Raw genomic sequence first — 20319 nt, forward strand, 5'->3', positions numbered from 1 at the left:
GTAGAGCCAAAGAAATCGATTGAAATCCAGGATACTATTATTGACAACAAAAAGACGCAGTTCATTATAACAAAGAGTTTGGGAAATGGATTAGAAATTACAATCAAAACAAGAGGAGATAACACCATACACTTGGTACGAATCCCAGCAGAAAACCAATACGAACACATTCTAAATCTATATAAAAACTACATGGCTGGAAATAAAACATTTTATATTTACACGTCTGTCGACGAGCTCTATCAACAAATGTGTAATGTTTATAATAATGAAATATCAGATAGAGGACCACGGATAATCAGGTGCCTACGACGAGCGGAAGTTATTTCAGATGAAGCAAAGAAGATCGAAATAGTAACAACGTATCACGAAGGAATGACGAACCATCGTGGTATACAAGAAACTTTAGAACATCTCAAACGGAAATACTGGTGGTCGAAAATGGAGGAAACAATCACCAAGGTTATTAAAGCTTGTGAAATATGTAACAGGGCTAAATACAATCGAAGACCCGATGTACCATTATTACCGATAACTGAAACTTCAGACGCCCCATTCGAAAAATTATTCGTTGATACTTTCTCTTTCGCAAACAATAAATATCTAACGATTGTAGACTCGTTTACACGTTTGGGACATTCGATTAAAATCAAAAGTAAAAATCCAACAGATATTGTCGAAGCATTTTTGGACTACTTCAATTACTACGGAATCCCGAGAGAAATTCGTTTCGACAAAGGATCAGAGTTTAACAACCAAGTAGTAAAAGAATTGGCCGTATTACATCGAATCACTTTGCACTTCGGTACAGCAAAGAACCCAGAAAGTCAAGCTAATGTAGAGAGATTCCATTCTACCTTACTAGAACATCTGAGATGCCTTGATGAAGATCCCGGTATAACAAAAGAAAAGGAAATTCGATCTGCTACAATTGCGTACAATAACACCATCAATAGCGCAACAGGAATGACTCCATTTGAAGCACTTTTTGGCCATACAAAAACGAGAAATCCACTCGACCTATTTTACGATGCCCCGACGTATCAAGATATTATAGACAAACATAAAAGTCGAATGGCAATTATGTACGAAAGCTTAAAGAAAAAAGACGAGAACAGGAAACTAAAAACTCAAGAAAAACAACAAGAACAAGTAAGAGTTTCAACATGGAAAATTGGAGAAAAGGTATACGTAGAAAATATAACGAAAAGCAATAAAATGGTCAAACCCTACTTTGGACCATACACCATTATCAAAGTAAATGATAATAGCACAGTAGAAGTTCAAACTAGAAGAGGAGTACAAACATACCATACAAGACATCTTAAACACGGTATTGTTTCAGATGCTCCTGGGCAAGACCCGAGGTCCGAATAACAACGTTAGACGGCCCTTTATTTCCATTACATCTGGGAACAGCCAAAAACCAGGTCAGCCAATGGACAACGGTGGTACAATGTGACCTCGAACCACTAGCGATACAAATTGACAAATTAACGAAAGAATATGGCGAACTGATGAAATTTGTGGAAACAATAGAAAATGGTACCGAGCAAACAGCATTCCTGACCCTTATGAGGAATATCAAAGATCTGCTACAACAATTAAACTTTGGAAAACAACAACTCATCCCGACAAGCAGATATCGCAGAGGAGCAATGAACTTCTTGGGTTCAATTATAAAAGCAGTATCTGGTAATTTAGATGCAGAAGATGCTGAGAAGTACGACAAAGTAATAACAGAAATAGGATCAAACCAACAGGAATTAGCAACAGTAGTAGAGGCTCAAATCCATCTCTCACAAGGAACTATTAAAATGTTCAAAGATAACATCAGAACTATTCAAGAAAATCAACATGAAGTAGCTCAGCGTATAAATACTATTACACAACATATTAAAGATCAGGGTGATAAACAGGCGCGCTTTAATCTTTTGATGAGAGCACAAACGTCACTACAAGTAGCCGTTAACTCTGCCTTAATAATCGTCGATCATTTAGCAATAGCAAAGACATTCGCTAAACTGCAAACATACCACCCGACGATCATCCCGGCACACGAACTGTTGGAAGATTTACGTTTCATTCAGTCTTCAATAGTCGAACAACGAGTTCTATTAACTCCGACAGATGATAATTTATACCAAATAGAAAAGACCATAACAGTAAAAGCGTACATGAAGGGCCACATTCTCACCTTCTTGTTACAAATTCCTTTAATTGAAATGACAACCTACCAGTATTATCACTTAATTCCATTACCTATTAAACAACAATCCCATTATCTTATTCTCAACATCCCCCAACCGTACCTAGCAGAAAATAAAGATAAGTACTTTACGACCGGTACCAAATGTAAAGAATTCCAACGCGAAGAATACCTATGCCAAGCTACAAGTTTAGATACAAGCAAACGACCAACGTGCGCTTACGAAATATTGCGACACCTTCCCATATCAATGTGTACTCATAAGAAAACATCTCGACTACAGGAAGAAAGTATACATCCTACCGAATCGGAATGGATACTGTTTCAAGCCAACTCAACAGGAGAAATGGTGTGCGAAGATCGTCAGGAAGTTCGTCCACTGGAAGGAAATCTTCTAATACAAATTACTCCAGACTGTAGCGTCCACCTGGGAAAAGAAATCTTACGCACCACCACCAACAATTTACCAGATCGTCAATTCCATTTGGCCGTTGTAAATTTGTCCACCATACCTGAAGAAAAATCACCTTGGCAACTGGAAAACATCCACATGAAGAATCTCCAATTGGCAACAATCAATGATGCGAGAACCAATCTCACTGAACTAGACCAAAGACTACGAGAATTCAGAACCAACCACCTTTTCAGTCTAGGGAGTTCGATGACGTCGCTCATTGGAACCGTGACCATAATTATTGTAATCATTATTTTAGTTTGTTTTAGAAAGGGGAAAAAAGTCCAGGATAGCGACAACTCAGTAACCCAAGTCCCGGAGAGAAGCTTTCCCAATCCTTGGCTCACTTTAAGACGGGAGGAGTTACCAAATGTAGCTGCCCCTTAACAACTGAAATTGCCGAATATGAAGCGTCAGCAATTAATTATTATAAATAACTGCGAGTACTTCGATATCGAGGAATTGTAATTCCGACTCCACGAAGTACTCAAATCGTCGACGCGGTGTTCAAGTTACGCTTCCGTTTTTATAAAATCTTATATAATAAATTATAATTTTAAATAAAAGTTAAATGATTAAAACGTCCTTTTAATAAAAAAACTCTAAATAACAGTTAAATAATATAATTTTAATCAAAAAACTTCAAGTTTTGGCAGAACTATTCGACGCCAAATAGATATACTGCGGAATAGTTTCTAGTTTTTATTTTATTATCATTTAATAAAGTTTTCTTTTAAAATTAGTTTGAATAGCTTAGTGTCAAGTTAGTAATTAATTTACAGTACGAAAAGCAAAATAAAGAAAGGTAGATGTTATATTTAAATGTAAGTTTAAGTTTGTTGCATAAAACAGGCTTTGAAAATAATAAAAGTTCAGTTCATCTCCAGACGTGGTTTGATTCACATGACAGTGTTTGATGTTAAAGATGATATTCACAATAACTGGGAGCTCACTGGAGCTGGAAGCGACTCCAAGTTTTCTTACGCTCGCGTAATATTGCGTATCCAATTCTCTCTGCTAATGCGCATCTCTATTTCAGATTTCTAACAGCAGAGGTGCCATCTTTGTGTAGAAAGATTAATAATATCAAACGGCGGGAAATGTTAGTTGAAAGATAATTATAGAGAAGAATTAATATTAAGACTTGGTTTAGTTTTAATTGTTATTCAGCGCTAGATGATTGTACAGTTCTGTTCAGATATAATGCGAAAAGAGCCGCTCGTAGAGGCATAAAATTATGCTAGAAACGACCTACGTTCACGAGACATTCAATTCGGTTTTACCTGCTCTGTAGTCTTGTAAAAGTTCCGAACAGGCAAGCAGGGTGGTGTGATTTATGGCCAAGATGACTGAATCACAAAGAAAAATTAAGAAAATAAATTGGTATAAGCAATTCATTTACTTTACACAATTCTTGTAGTAAATGAAAATAATTACTAATAATTACTGTATTACTTTGGTAATACAGTGGAAGAATACGTCGAACCTCAAAAGAAATGAAAATGATATATTGATAATAAGTTATATATAAACTATACATATATCAATATAATAAAACATAACACTCCTATATAACAAAAAATATAATATATTATTATACATATAAAATATAATAAATATTATAATAATCTAATTGGGGAGAATTTCATACGGTCCATTATACAATGCGATCAAGAAAGCCGGTTCGCTAAAAACTACTTTCCCAAGCGCTTGATACCAATAGTTACTGCCCTCGTCACAGCGGTCACACCCTCCTTCCACTTGTTTTAATAGTGGTGGGGAAATGGGAGGAAACTTTTAGTTTAGTAAACATAACCTTAAAAACTCACACGCACAAAATTAGAAATGTCACTCTCGTTAAACAAAATTCGAAATAAATTCTCTCTGGAGTTAGATTGGTGGATGTAAATTTAAATTATGATGAAAATAATTAAAAAGGATTAATTAATAAAAAGAAAACCCTTTAAACTATTCTTTTGTAATTAATTTATTTCATAAATCAAAAAAAGATCTTTTATTTCATTATAAAAATAAAGGTTTAGAAGTTTTATTTATTATAAAACGAATTCAAAATGTTGACCATTCTTTTCTAAACATAAAGTGATTCTTCTTTTCATATTATCGAAGACCTGTACATGTTGCTCTGCAGTTATTTGTTGAACATTGTGTAAACGGTTTTTGTAGACAGAATTTTTGAAATGACCGAATAAAAGGTCTATAAAAAGAAATCTAGTGGGGTTAGATCGGGTGAGCGAGGTGGCCAACATCCTCTACCGATTACTCAATCATCATAAAATTCATAAAGGAATCTTTTGTTTGTTCGTGCAGTTGCATTGTCATGTTGAAAAAATCCTTCCAATTCATCATCATGTAATTATTCAATGAATTCTTGTAACAAAGCACTTTGACAACTTTCCTAATGTCTTAGTATGTTATGTCATAGTAATTCACTACATTTTCCAGGTATGTCTCCCTAAATTCCTCTACACAAAGACTTGTTCAATATTTTCATACCCCATTTTGATCTTTTACTCCATTTCGAAGATAAGATTGGAGAAGAAATTTTGTCTTAATAAAAACAGAATATTAAATAAAACCGCAATAAATTCATAATGAAATATTGAAAACACCAAACGCCAAAACCAAGAACACGACTCTGAGCTGCTCTGAGCTCAGCTCACAGAACAGTAGTATAGCTCAGCTGATCGAAACCATTGAAACTAAAAATCGATATCACCTCGTCGACCAATAAGAACGTTGAAAATTAAAAACAAGTAGAGATGGGAGGAGGCTGTGACGAGGACAGTAAGTATTGGTATCAAGCCCTTGGGAAAGTAGTTTTTAGCGGACCGGCTTTTTTGATCTCTCGGTACCATCAAATATCAGTATTTTGTGTAATACCCATTATTCTCTATGCAACATTGCAATCTGGTGGACATAGAATTTACTAATCTTTCGCATACATCCTTGCCGCGAAACAATTCCCACACAACTGTAATGTTGCGGCGCAGATTATCCACATTGCGAAAAGGAAAGTTGGCATTTTTATTGAACTGTTTCTCCACCAAAGTCTATAGATTTTCGAATGGGTTTAGATCCGGTGACCACGCTGGCTGGGGTATTCGCCTAACCTCATTATGATCGTCAAACCAAACATGAACAATTCTTGAAGAATGCACGGGCGAATTGTCGTGGACTATCGTGATGATCCCTTCTGGATACAGGTTCTTACTGGTGGTATCAAAACATCCTCCAGCACTCGAATGTATTCAATCGAATTAAATCTTCCTTTAATTTCGGTCAGTTCTCCCGGTCCATGAATCATCCATCCCCAATAACCCAAGGAAATGTGTCCACTTCTTGTATTGGGTTGAACATGATTAGCATTATAGCGGGTTCCATCTCTTCGCTATAGTAATTTCTTATGGTCGTCCGATGAACAGAAGATTTTTTCGTCTGTGAAGATGACTGGTCCCAATTATACTTAAGGTATTCACGGGCAAATCGTGACCGTGTTGTAGTCAATTGCTCCGTAATTAGGGTTTTTTTTACAGCTACCCGGTCATGAATGAATTTTATCTGACGTTTTATTTATAGAAATACTCTAAAATCATTTATTAGACGAACATATAAAAAATCGTGTATTTGTTGTGCTTAAAAATATTAAAAAAGATTTAAAATAAAATAAAATTAACACATTTAAAAAAAGGGTGATCCATTCTTTGGCCCACTTCAAACTGGGATGGTTTTACCTGGGTTAAGGAAAAGGGTACCTTTAGGCTTCCTTTAGTCTCAGAAATCGTATTGAATAGAAACAAAAGATGTCTCCGTCTTCTTCCAGTACCAGCGTCATGTCGGAGCTAACAGTGGCCGATTCGCATTAAATCTGAACAGAACTGTACATTTTTGTTTAACTAAAAGTAGAACTAACTCTATGTAACATGGGTTTCGTTGGTGAATTTATCGATATTTGTAAGATCTATTAACGTTAGGGGTGGGGATGCGGATATCATTAATCCGTACCGCGTTTCCTCTTCCTTTTTCGTTATCGATCCTTGGTGTAGTACACTGGCGTAATTTTTAGTAAAGCTTAACCGCATGGTTGTAGAAGATTTTTATTGAAGTATCTCAATAATTGGTTTTGGAGATCTTCTTGTCGTAGAACAAATCGACAAGAAGATCTAAACTAATCTGGTCAATTGTTATTGGCGTGATTTGTTCCGGCGTTCCTGGTTCCGTTTTAATCAACACGGCTACACGTTTAATAACTTAAGGTAAAAATATTCTACTAAATATTATTTTCAGGGTTCGATCTTTTAGTTGTTTTGTGCATTTTTATTGAATTTGGTGATTTTTATTGATTTGTAAATTTGAGGACCCTGATAAATTTTCCATTCGAATTCGAGACGCCATTTTGGACGCCCTCTAAAACAACATAGTTACATCCGTTTCAAGGCAATGTTCGTATATAAGGGGTTGTCTAGGTTTATACGCAACCATACCACAGAATAACCATAAGTGACACTGGCGCTATCCCACCAAATCTGACGTCATATTAATGCGAGGAAGCAAGGTATGGCTGCTATTGGTGGTAAATTAAGTTGTCTCTCTCATTCATTGTGCGTTTATCGCGCCTACGGATCCTCGCGATATGATGGCGGATTTTAAATCGAGGTCATAAAACGAGATGCTGCCAACATCAAAAGAATCGACGTCAGTGTCACATCTGGTTATTCTGTGACCATACTGCGCATTACGTAATTGGCGGAAAATAATACCGGGAAATAATTCAAATTTTTAAAATAACGAATTTGAATTACTTTAATATATTTAGTGTGGTATTAATTTTTGACATAAATTCACTTATCACAAAATAATTGAGGGAAACTAAAGTAGTAATTGATTTATGTTATACCAGAGCAAAGGTGGGCACGGGTACTGAATGAAAGTACTCGGGTAACGGGTACGGGTACGGGTACTTTAATACTATTCGGGTATCGGATACTTTTTACATTTTTTTTTTATAATTTAAAGTACCCGAGTACAGTACCCGGGTACTATTAGCGGGTACTCGGGTACGGGTATTTCAAAAAAAGTTACGATTGTGTTAAAAATGAGCAACAACTTGTAAATAAAAATAATAATTGGGTTGTACTACATACTTCAAAAAATATTTTCTTATATTGTATATTATAATAAATTAAAGTCTAATAAATGTTTGTTAGCATTCAATAATGTTAATATTTCAAAGTTGTAGTCTGATAGCGCTTGGCGTCTTGGAGTTAGGACCATGTTGGCCAATGAGAATAACCTTTCGACAGGTGCCGATGATGGTAATGCGGTATTGTATTTTAGAAACAATTTTTTTAATGTTGGGTAATCATGAATAATGTTTAAATTTGTACGTTAATATCGTAGTAGTTCTAACTCAACTTTTGGTCCATAATGTTTAGTTTGCTTAACGTTTTTTTGTACTTCACTTTCATAGGTTATTCTCCTCCCCAGGCGAGCTTTCAACGTCGTCCTCTTTTAAGTCCACTGCTGCTCGCACTATAAATTTTTTAATTTCATCAATGCTTAAATTTGGGTTCTTCATACCTGACAACCATCTCAATTTAAAATTAGGTTACAATACACACGCGCCTATGGAATCATAGCTCTTCATAAGAAAAATGGTTGAAAACCTACTTTGCAATTTCTCAATGCACATATCTATGATGATATCCCCACCATATTTAAATTTATTGTTATATTTTGTTGTTATATTATTAAAATACATTCAAAATACCCGGGTACTTCGAAAATACCCGACTACATTCAAAATACCCGGGTACTCAAATATTGTACCCGGGTACGGGTATTTTTCGTCGTTTAAATGTATCCGGGTAACGAGTACTCTAACAACAAATTACCCGGGTAGTGCCCACCCTTGTACCAGAGAAGACACTTCAGCTCTCACTAAACATGGCCTTGAGAATGACCTTAAAATCAAAGTATTGCAGTATAGGAACCTATGTATATATAAAACTTGTGTCCAAGGTAGATGATGAATGTAAGGTATGCTTATGCCCAGAAAGTGATGATGCGCGGAAGCCAATTACTAGCGCGATTTTTAAAAGGTTAATGAGAAGCGAGTAACCCAATATACATTACTGGATTTAATTACGTTACTCAAAAATAAATTAAAATCATTCAAAGAGCACATAACACGCGTTTGTCAATCATCTCCACACACAAAATAAAATCTTACTTTTCACACTTATATCTTAAATAACTATTCTATAGGTAGAAAGGTAAAATAAAACCAGCTTATTATCTTAAAAATTTCGGCATATATTAAGATTAGCAGTCCCTCTTAAAAATCGATGTTTTTTTTTTAATCGGTAGGAAATGACGCAAAAGATGCGTTAATGAGTGCGCAAAAATGCAGTACTTACCGAAAAATCACTTTAAAGTTGCGATTTGACGTTTCTTTTTGGAAGTTAAAAGCAATGTTAAATATGCATTTTCGTATTAGATACTTTCGTAGCTGATATCTTTCTTATTATTAGAGATAGCGAAAAACTAAATGCGCCATTTAAAAGCTTGATTCTTTCTCTATTTAAAACTGGTCTTTGTCTGTCGATAAGTAATACTAAGATCAATCTGCACTTAAAGTACAAAGCGGTGGCTCTGTACTTAGATTAAATAGCTTAAAATTACCAAACTTCAAGCCTATGTGCAATTGTTATCAAACCGAATTTTAAAAAACTATTATCACATTCAGAAAGAGCGCTCTTTAAATTATCTTAGTCCGGGTTTTCGTTGGTAAATATCTATCGGCGTCATGCTTAAATCGCCCTTAATATACATCCCTACACGCAAACACGCTTAATTACTATTCCTTTAACCAACTTTCTTATTTGATAGGGAGAAAACTATAAAAGTATAGATCTATCCTATCTACAATTTTTTGCTCTTTCTAATGGTGTATAACACGCGGCGATCGCTGCTTGGTTATAGAGTTTTTTCCTGGTGATATAAGAGAGTTATTGATCCCAACAATGTTTAAAAGTAGCTAAAACGTGTGAATTTGGTAATTTTTTAACAAAAACGTCTTTGTGCAAGTCTATAACTTCAAGATATACTTCTATAGTTTTCCTCATATCAAATAAGAAAGTTGTTTAGAGGTAGAGCAATTAAACGTTTCTGTATATAGATATGTATATTAAAGAGCGTTCTTTCTTATTGTGAACACAGTTTTTTAAAATTCGGTTTGATAACAATTGCACAAGGGCTTGAAGTTTGGTAATATTAAGCTATTTTACGTACAGAACGGTGTTCTTCATCTTTTATTGATCTTCATATCAACATATCGGCAAACGAGGACCGACGATTTCATAGAGAAAGAATCAAGCTTTCAAATGGTGCATTTAGTTTTCCGCTATCTCTAATAATAGGAAAGGTATCAGCTAATAAAATAGATAGGAAATTACGGGTAAAAGTTTGTTGTTGGAAGGTTTGTTGCTATCGTCACACGGGTTATTTATTTATTTTTATTTTGTAACCATGTATACACATGTCTTTTTTAATAACTATTTTAATTTAAGTAAATTACTATTAAATAAGCTACTATACTTATCATTTATATTTACAACATAAAGATATTTCAGCCGTTTGACAGATCAATTGATACACAATCTATTAACACAAAGTCTATTAACACACATTTGGTAGAAACAATTCTATCTAACGACAGGTAATTGTCATTATGCATTGATAGCCTAAGAAATAAGGTTTTCATCCGAAAATATGTTGTAATCTTAATAAGTTTAGTGAAAATAATCTTTTATTTAGTGCGTGGGTATAAATTAAACAATTTCAAGTTAGGATTTAATACGAAAATGCATATTTAACATTGCTTTTAACTTCCAAAAAGAAACGTCAAATCGCAACTTTAAAGTGATTTTTCGGTAAGTACTGCACTTTTGCTTTTCGGTTTGATAACAATTGCACAAAGGCTTGAAGTTTTGTAATTTTAAGCTATTTAATCTAAGTACAGAGCCACCGCTTTGTACTTTAAGTGCAGATTGATCTTAGTATTACTTATCGACAGACAAAGACCAGTTTTAGATAGAGAAAGAATCAAGCTTTTAAATGGCGCATTTAGTTTTTCGCTATCTCTAATAATAAGAAAGATATTAGCTAAGAAAGTAGATAGAAAATTACGGATACATGTTTGTTGCTGGACAGTTTGTTGCTATCTAATACGAAAATGCATATTTAACATTGCTTTTAACTTCCAAAAAGAAACGTCAAATCGCAACTTTAAAGTGATTTTTCGGTAAGTACTGCACTTTTGCGCACTTTTTTTATCATTAACACATCTTTTGAGTCATTTCCTACCAATTAAAAAAAATCATCGATTTTTAAGAGGGATAGGTATTCTTTAATTATTCCAAAATTTCTTAATTTTATTTTTTCTTTGTACCTTATTAATACTAAATTTTTTGCTTTAAATCATGAAGTCTTGTACATATAGGACATGATTCTTACTATTTGTGTGGTCACTTCTTTAGGTAGACTTGATGATTGTGCAACCATGTCCGCCACTCTTTTAAAAATGAATGGTTCTGTTGACAACAATTTTTTATGATATTTATTAAATGCATGCCAGATCTGTTTTACCAATATGTACAATTCTTCTTTTGGGTATAACAAGTGTCAAATTGATATTTGCTTTCGTATTTGAAGGCTATAACTCGTCTTCTACCTCAAAATCTTCATTTTCTACCTAAAATTCGTCAAAATTCTCTAATAGTTGAAGGTAATCCTCTTCTTCGATTCTGTAATTCTGTAACGAATGAAGTAATACTGGCCACAATATCTTCCTCTGGTTTGTCAACTTGGGTTTGATTCTGTTCTACAACATTCAAATTGCCCATGAAGTCAGTTACAAACATCCTTGTGGAGTCCGGTTCACAACAGCGATTAGAACGCACACGTGGTGTTGTGTCCCAGCTTTATCGAGTGATTTAGGTGGTTTATCTTTGGTTGAGAATTATTATTTTTCGCTTATTGGCATAAAGGTTAGTACCGATTCTTTCGTTCTCCTTTTTTCAAAGGTTTCAGTTTTGGTTTCTCTACTAATTGAATTTTTACGAATTGGTTGGTTACATTAATTCTCCTGGTTTATGATGGTTGACCTTGAGTGCTAGTCGGCGCAGCGGGGATGGCCGAAGAGGGTCTACTGCGGAGTTGGGCCAGTTGGTTGATCTCACAGCAGAGAAGCATGTTGATGTCGCGACGATTATTTCCGTGGACGGAGGTAATCGAACGAATTATTCTGCTGTTGTCAAATCGTTAAGCACAAATACCAAAAGTAATTCGTCATTTGTTTCGGTACAATTTCCCTGATAGAGAACAAGCAATAATTTTTGATGCAATTGAGGGTAATCAAAAAAATTATTTTATAATAGGGGTCGGTCAGTTAATCAGTCCGCGTAATGTTTTGTTGGCATCGCGGGTATCAAACAATATAATATGCATCTGATGCGTCTGCTGGTGGAAACCTTCGTAAAAGAACAACAGGGAATTATGTTAAATAAGCAATTTATATAGGCCAGACGTTTGGTATCTCCTGCCAAACGAATAATTGTCTGTCTAAGTAATTTTATTGGTGCGGGAGTTAACAACTCGGAATATAAACACGTCCACAGTCGTTGAAACGTCAAATTTCCGCTACTTCTGGGTCTGAATTATTAAAACTACAATACGACAGGTAGAACCATTAAGACACTCAAATAATAAGCAAGTGAATCAACCCCCAGAGGACAAGCAGTCGATTGTAATGACTGAAAGTCCAAAATATTTGCCAGAACCTACACAGTCGTTGAAGCGTCAAATTTCCTCTACTTCTGGATCTGAATCATTAATCAGCGACAGTAATGTAGACGTAGGCCCTCATAGCGCAGATACAAAAGTTGTGAATGACAGAAAATTCAAAAAACCAAGACGGACGTAAGCACGGATGATTCACATCTGTATACAGAGTTACAACCAATTTTTGAATGATGATATTCAAGTTATTAATTATGAAAAGTTTTGTAAGATTCGAACGGAGGTCAAAGGTAAACAGGAAGCAAATCTGGTTGTCTTATCATACACCAACGATTTGGACTCCTTTTTGGAGGTATTGATAAATGCTATTAGATCAGCGGAAAGACCATTAGGTCGATAGCTGTAATAAAGATTTATTTCTCTCTGCTATTAGAATAGTTAAAAGCAATACATTAAAGGGAAGAATGAAACGGTTGGCAAAAAAAATAAAGCCTTTTTACAAGGTGATGTCTATCTTAGCACTTCCCAGGAAGAATATTCAACAGACACATCTGAATTCTAAGTGTTTTCTGGGATTCTTTTATAAAAACTTTTACTTACTTTATTTAATTAAAAACAAAACAAACAAAAAGGAATGATCGGTGGTAAGAATTCAAAATTCAAGATTCTACAATGGAATTGTCAATCTGCTGTTGCAAAAAGAGAAAATATCGACTTCTTATTATCGGAATGTTCTACTGACATTGAAATGTTTTCAGAAACTTGGTATAGAGATAGATGTAGTGTTACGAATAGACATTTTGACATCATACGGAAAGACAGAAACGATGGTTACAGCGGGATTGCAATCTTTGTTAAAAAAGGTCTACAATATAAAATATTATCATTTAGTATATAAATAAAACAACTAGACGTTTGCGGAATTACATTGATGCACTCAAATATATCAGTTGTGTCAATTTATCGAACTAGTGACTGCCGGATATCCTTAGAACATTATCTACGAGTACTGTCTGAGGTGCCGTTTCCTTGCATTGTTGGTGGAGATTTCAATGCTCATCAACAATGCTTTGGTTCACACAAAAATGATAACGCGGGCAATGTTTTGGTAAAAGCTATCGATGAGGTGGGCCTTGTTTACTTGGATGATGGAACACCAACACGTTTAACCCATCCTGGGCAAGGACTATCTGCAGTCGATTTAACTTTGGTATCATCCCCGATCGCTCCTAGAATCACATGGGAAGTCTTAAACGACTCCTATACATCCAACCATTTTCCTATAATGATGACGCTCTTACTCAACTACGATAGGAATTCAGTACAGCCATCAAGAAAATGGAAAATTGACACAAATAAATTTCCGGATTACTCAAAACATATTAAGCAAACGCTAAGAGACTCCTCTTCTCCGAATGATGTGGAACAAAAAATTGATTTTGTCATTGAATGTATACATTCTGCCTCGGACAAAGTGTTTTCGAAGAGAAAGCCATTCAAAATCATAAATTGTAGGCCTCCTCCTCCTTGGTGGGATAAAGACTGCCAAAGAGTAGTTGATCAGAGAAGAGATCTTCTAAATGAATACAAGGCAAACCGAACGTTGGAGGGTTATTTGAAGTATAAAAAAAGCATGACGTACTCTAAAAAACTCTTAAAACAAAAGAAGAGGTGCGGTTGGCGACGATACTGTGAAAATCTCAATCAGAATAGTTCTGCAGCAGAAATCTGGAAGTCCATAAAAGCTTTTAAGAGGACGTTTGTGGGACGAAATACTCCACCTCCGAAATTTGTAGGCAAAGTATTTCATGATTTAACACCTCAGCCTAGATGAAAACAAGATTTTACGTAAGATTAAGCAAAAAATTAAAACTAATTCACTCATTGTTTATCAATTTCCTACCAATGAATCCAAAAATTCCTCTAGTTTATTCCTTATTGAAATAACTATCCAATTAGACCTATAATCTCGTCAATCGGTTCTAGTACATATAACTTATCAAAATTTTTAATTCAATTTTTTAAACAAGTAATTAATTTTAAAGCAGGTTACACTATCAATAATTTACAAAATTTATCATTGCCTAAAAATTATACTTTATTATCATTTGATAATACTAATCTTTCCACCATCCCCATTGAAGAAACTTTACAGATAGCTAAAACTATACTAACAGACAAAATTAATTCAAGCGAGATCGAACATGTTTATAAACTATTAAAGATTTGCACTGAACAAAATTTTTGCCAGTTTAACGAAGGTCTTCCCATGGGATCTCCCTTGAACGGTCTCTCTTTAGTAACACCGTTAATAATAATATTATTTTATGGCGCAAATATATGTCGATGACACATTAGTAGTTTGGAATAACAACAGTTTGAATTTAATTTAAGATTTTCATTCTTACATCAATACTTTACTACACAAAAATATAAAATTCAACATAGAAGTTGAGAACAATAGTAAACTAAATTTTTTAGACAACTGAAAACTTGAAATGATGTAAAAAAGTGTTTTTTCAATTAGGAATTATAATATTCAATCTATTTCTACCCAACAAGGGTTATTGATTTAGTAAAAGACTAAATTATCCTCGTCTTTATCGACTCCATTGCTTTTTAATAATAGCTCCAGCCGTTTAACATAAGTCTCAACATGATTTACATCATAGTGCTCAATGGACCTCACAAAGCCTGTCATTCTTTTCTATTTTTGACCTTGAAGACTTCTTTCTTTTGTTTTTCTTTATCTCCGTCGCCAAATTTGATGTATATCCCAATAAAACACTAGTTTCTTATTTACTACCTAATTACGTCTATTAACAAGTGTCTTTGTTCTTTTTACTAACTGCTTTTTAGGACGATCTCTCTCTAATGCAGATTCCTGGCTCTTTCTAGTTCCCTACACGTTAAGTATTATTGTAACAAAATTAATATTATATTGTATTAGTATTGTGTATAACAAGTAAGCAATAGTATTCCTTTGTACAGGATGACTTCGATGATGAAGCTAAAGAAGATGACGTCAATGAAGAAACTAGCTTTAAAAATTCTTTTTATACTACACTGCAGCCATTTCTACCAACCGATATTGAAAATTAATTATTATTTATGGACTTTTATATCAACTTTGAGTACCTCGTGTGGACGTATGAAGCATGGCACAACATTTTAATATCAAAACGTTCCCTTTAGAATTGTACGAAGAATGTAGCTACATCTAGATTATCCGTCAATATATACACCTTGCACTTCTCCTGTCTCTCCGGATTTTGGACAGGAAATTCAAATATGCGAAGATTTATTAAACTGTTCTTGTACTCAAAATAAGCACATATTCTCAGCATGCTGGTTAAAAAATCACACATTATCTGTAAATATATTCAGGTTTTTCTAAATTTATATACTATTGCAACTTACTTGAGGATATAAAAGCTAATAAACACTTAAGGAGACAATAAGAATACAATAACAGACGTAACTATAATAAACTATTCACAACTAATACACTTAAAAACGACTAAACTGAATATCGGGAGAAACAACAATTAATTAAAATTAAGTTAAAATGGAAGAAGCAGTCGAATGATCATAAAGAGTGTTCGAAGAAACACCATAAGGCAAGGGAAAAATGTATCGATAATAAAATTAAAATTAACGATCAGAAAAAGATTGTTGATGACAAAATCGGTGATAGATTATGCCCACCTCCCCCTATTTTAGATAAATTCGATCACCATGACGAACAGCGAATAATAAACAATGATTTGTTAGAACCACCGATGCTTTGTGCCATAACCGATGAAAAAAATTATGAGAATTTCCAAGATATTAATAAAAATAATAATAAGCGTTGTTTTACCCCAGATTTAAATGATTCTAGTCCGGAAAACTTTTCGTCAAAAAAAAAAAGAAAAGGTGGGACGCCCAAAAATTCATTACTATCATGGAGTTTATCTACAACATAAACGTTGGTTTCTAATGAGGCTAAGAAGGGTTATGCGAGTGGATACCTTTTAGTGGCTAAACAAAGGTTACTTGAAAACAGTACGTTTTCGGATACCCCGCTGAGATTAATCGAAAAATCTAATGAACACAAGAAGGAGAAGAAACAAAAAATAGTGGAGAAATGTAAAATAAGGTCGAAATTGAAAACTGAACCTATGATTAAGTGTTATGGCAAGATGATGACGATGATGAAATTGAGGATAAGTTTAAGGAAGATAAATTTAAGGAAAATAAACTTATTGAAAATAAATTTAATGAAAATAAACTTAATGAAAATAAGTTTAATGAAGATAAGGTTAAAGACAAACTGAAACAAGAAAAATTAAAATTGGGTCAAGATAAACTAAGTCATGAAAATGTTGGTGAAAATCTTCAAAAAAATTTTAAAAATGAAATGAAAGAGATTGATTATCGTTGTCTATCAAAACCGGATGATTTGGATAAAAAGGGAGTTTTAACAGCAATGGGAGGGTTATTTTACGCAGGAGAATTAAAAGCGGTTGAACCGCCCGACGTTCACTCCATAACTTTGAACGGGGGCTTTCTTTATTTTAGATTTTAGAAGTTTATCCAAGAAACGAAAAAGAATTAACGGTCGGAACAAGAGTAGTTGCTTATAGGAGTCAAAAATATCGTTGCCTTTATCCCGGAAGTGTGGCAGAACCCGATTCATCTACCTCAACATTTCTTTCTGTCTATTTCGACGACGGCGATAACGGAAAAATTCCTGAAAGCCTTCGTACTTATAATTAATTAATTTATTTTTATTTTTAATTGTTTAAGCTAGTCTATTTCGAAATACCTGCTGCTTTCATCCAAAGTATCCTCGATATTCTCCATGGTAATTTCATCTTCGGGATTTGCAACCACATCATCTGCTAATTCTACATTAAAATCATTTTCATCATTAATATCTTTTTCTTCATTAATTTCTTTCGAATCAATTTTTTCGAACCTTTTCTTCGAATCGAAATCGATTTCTTCATTAGTAATTTTGAGTACTTCAACATTTTTCTCATCGCTTTTCTCGTCTTTATGAAGATGTTTCTTGTGTTTCTTATGCTTCCTATTTTTGTGTTGACAATTTTCCTCGGTACACCGATGTTTTCGCTCCTTCTTTTCAATCTCTTGGTTTTCCACTTCCTTTTCATCCTTGTCATCATTAATATTAGTAAACGTCGAGGAATCCGTTTGGTGCCTCTCCTGGATTTCGAAATGATCCTGAATTTTTGATTCGGTGTTGGTGGAGTCGAATTTTTTCCGCTCGAATCTTTTATTGTTAACGTTCTTCTTTTACTCTTGCTTAAGCTCGATAAAGAATTTGGGTCATATTTCATGAAGGGATAATCCGAAGGGATTAATCGGATGTCTTTCAATGGAATTTTTCCGTTATCGCCGTCGTCGAAATAGACAGAAAGAAATGTTGAGGTAGATGAATCGGGTTCTGCCACACTTCCGGGATAAAGGCAACGATATTTTTGACTCCTATAAGCAACTACTCTTGTTCCGACCGTTAATTCTTTTTCGTTTCTTGGATAAACTTCTAAAATCTAAAATAAAGAAAGCCCCCGTTCAAAGTTATGGAGTGAACGTCGGGCGGTTCAACCGCTTTTAATTCTCCTGCGTAAAATAACCCTCCCATTGCTGTTAAAACTCCCTTTTTATCCAAATCATCCGGTTTTGATAGACAACGATAATCAATCTCTTTCATTTCATTTTTAAAATTTTTTTGAAGATTTGCACCAATATTTTCTTGATTTAGTTTATCTTGACCCAATTTTAATTTTTCTTGTTTCAGTTTGTCTTTAACCTTATCTTCATTAAACTTATTTTCATTAAGTTTATTTTCATTAAATTTATTTTCAATAAGTTTATTTTCCTTAAATTTATCTTCCTTAAACTTATCCTCAATTTCATCATCGTCATCATCTTGCCATAACACTTAATCATAGGTTGAGTTTTCAATTTCGACCTTATTTTACATTTCTCCACTATTTTTTGTTTCTTCTCCTTCTTGTGTTCATTAGATTTTTCGATTAATCTCAGCGGGGTATCCGAAAACGTACTGTTTTCAAGTAACCTTTGTTTAGCCACTAAAAGGTATCCACTCGCATAACCCTTCTTAGCCTCATTAGAAACCAACGTTTATGTTGTAGATAAACTCCATGATAGTAATGAATTTTTGGGCGTCCCACCTTTTCTTTTTTTTTTTGACGAAAAGTTTTCCGGACTAGAATCATTTAAATCTGGGGTAAAACAATGCTTATTATTATTTTTATTAATATCTTGGAAATTCTCATAATTTTTTTCATCGGTTACGGCACAAAGCATCGGTGGTTCTAATAAATCATTGTTTATTATTCGCTGTTCGTCATGGTAATCGAATTTATCTAAAATAGTGGGAGGTGGGCATAATCTATCACCGATTTCGTCATCAACAATCTTTTTCTGATCGTTAATTTTAATTTTATCATCGATACATTTCTCCCTTGACTTATAGTGTTTCTTCGAACACTCTTTATGATCATTCGATTGCTTCTTCCATTTTAATTTAACTAATTCTTGTTGTTTCTCCCGATATTCAGTTTAGTCGTTTTTAAGTGTTTTAGTTGTGAATAGTTTCTTATGGTTATGTCTGTTATTGTATTAAAATTGTCTTTTTAAGTGTTTATTAGCTGTTATATCCTCAAGTAAGTTTCGATAGTATATAAATTTAGAAAAGCCTGAATATATTTACAGTTAATGTGTGATTTTTTAAGCAGCATGTTGAGAATATGTGCTTATTTTGAGTATAAGAACAGTCTAATAAATACCCCCAATCTTCGCATATTTGAATTTCCTGTCCATAATCCGAAGCGACTGGAGAAGTGACAGGTGTGTATACATTGACGGATAATCTCGATGTAGCTACATTCTTCGTTCGATTCTAAAGGGAAGATTTTGATATTAAAATGTTGTGCCATGCTTCAATGTTGATACAAAAGTCCATATTTATGGACATTTATAAATGGCTGCAATTTAGTATAAAAATTTCTATTTTGTGTTCATTCTTACTCGTAGTGTTCTATCAGACAAAAAACTGTTTATTAATAATATTAGAGATGGTGCACCGTTCATTCTTGCCAGTTTAAATAGAAGACCTTTATGCCACACTGAGTCAAATGCCTTCTTGGTATCTAAACGTAATGCCGAATTTTCTTCTGCCGGTTTCGCTTAAATGAGTTTGACGTTAGAATTTTAAAAGGGTGAGTAGTGGACATTTTTGATTTAAATCCAAACTGATATGGTGGAATGATCGAATTGACCACAGACAGTAATCTGTTCTTTATAACAATTTCAAAGGTTTTTTCGATCACGGATGATGGAGTAATTGGTCTGTAATCCCTCGGAGAGTGTAAGTCGTTTTTTAGGAATACAAATTATTGTTTCTCATTTTCCATTCTTTAGGAAAATATCTGTTCTTGATACAATAATTAAAGACGTTTATTATGTATATATGTACCTTATCATCCAATCTTCTTAAAATATTCCTTCTAATGTTATCCGATCAGGGCGATGAGTTTTTACCATTGTGTAAAGCTATACAGAGGGTTCCGTATCTTCCGCATCAGAGCATACGGTTGTAGGATACATTATTCTGAAGCGCTCTTTCTAATAAATTTTTTTCGAAATGTTTATAATTATCGCACGGGAACAGTTTAAAGTTATTCGCTATTGTCCAATAGCGGACGACTTTGAGTCAGCGAAAAAGTTTATTTCTCTTTCCGTGTCGAATCTATTGGTGAGTACACGTGGGAAACGAGTTATCATCGGCGATGTAGACCGCCCG

The 20319-nt window shown here is 34.0% G+C and overlaps 2 protein-coding genes across 2 annotated transcripts; one reads left to right on the top strand and one right to left on the bottom strand.

The window, feature by feature from the left end:
* The first annotated feature begins 1574 nt into the window (after positions 1-1574).
* On the top strand, positions 1575-3050 carry LOC139431211 (uncharacterized). The gene has a single exon (XM_071198848.1). The coding sequence runs from the start codon at positions 1575-1577 to the stop codon at positions 3048-3050; it is 1476 nt and encodes a 491-aa protein (XP_071054949.1).
* Positions 3051-17273: 14223 nt separating this feature from the next.
* LOC139431212 (glutamic acid-rich protein-like) lies at positions 17274-19453 on the bottom strand. Its single transcript, XM_071198849.1, has 5 exons — positions 19304-19453; positions 18686-19061; positions 18082-18431; positions 17990-18040; positions 17274-17693 (listed from the first exon to the last, which is right to left on the bottom strand). Exons 1-5 carry the CDS (start codon positions 19451-19453, stop codon positions 17274-17276), a joined length of 1347 nt encoding a protein of 448 aa, XP_071054950.1.
* Positions 19454-20319: the final 866 nt, after the last annotated feature.

The sequence above is a fragment of the Onthophagus taurus genome, chromosome 8 (assembly GCF_036711975.1).
Source record: "Onthophagus taurus isolate NC chromosome 8, IU_Otau_3.0, whole genome shotgun sequence".
Classification (NCBI taxonomy): Eukaryota; Metazoa; Arthropoda; class Insecta; order Coleoptera; family Scarabaeidae; genus Onthophagus; species Onthophagus taurus.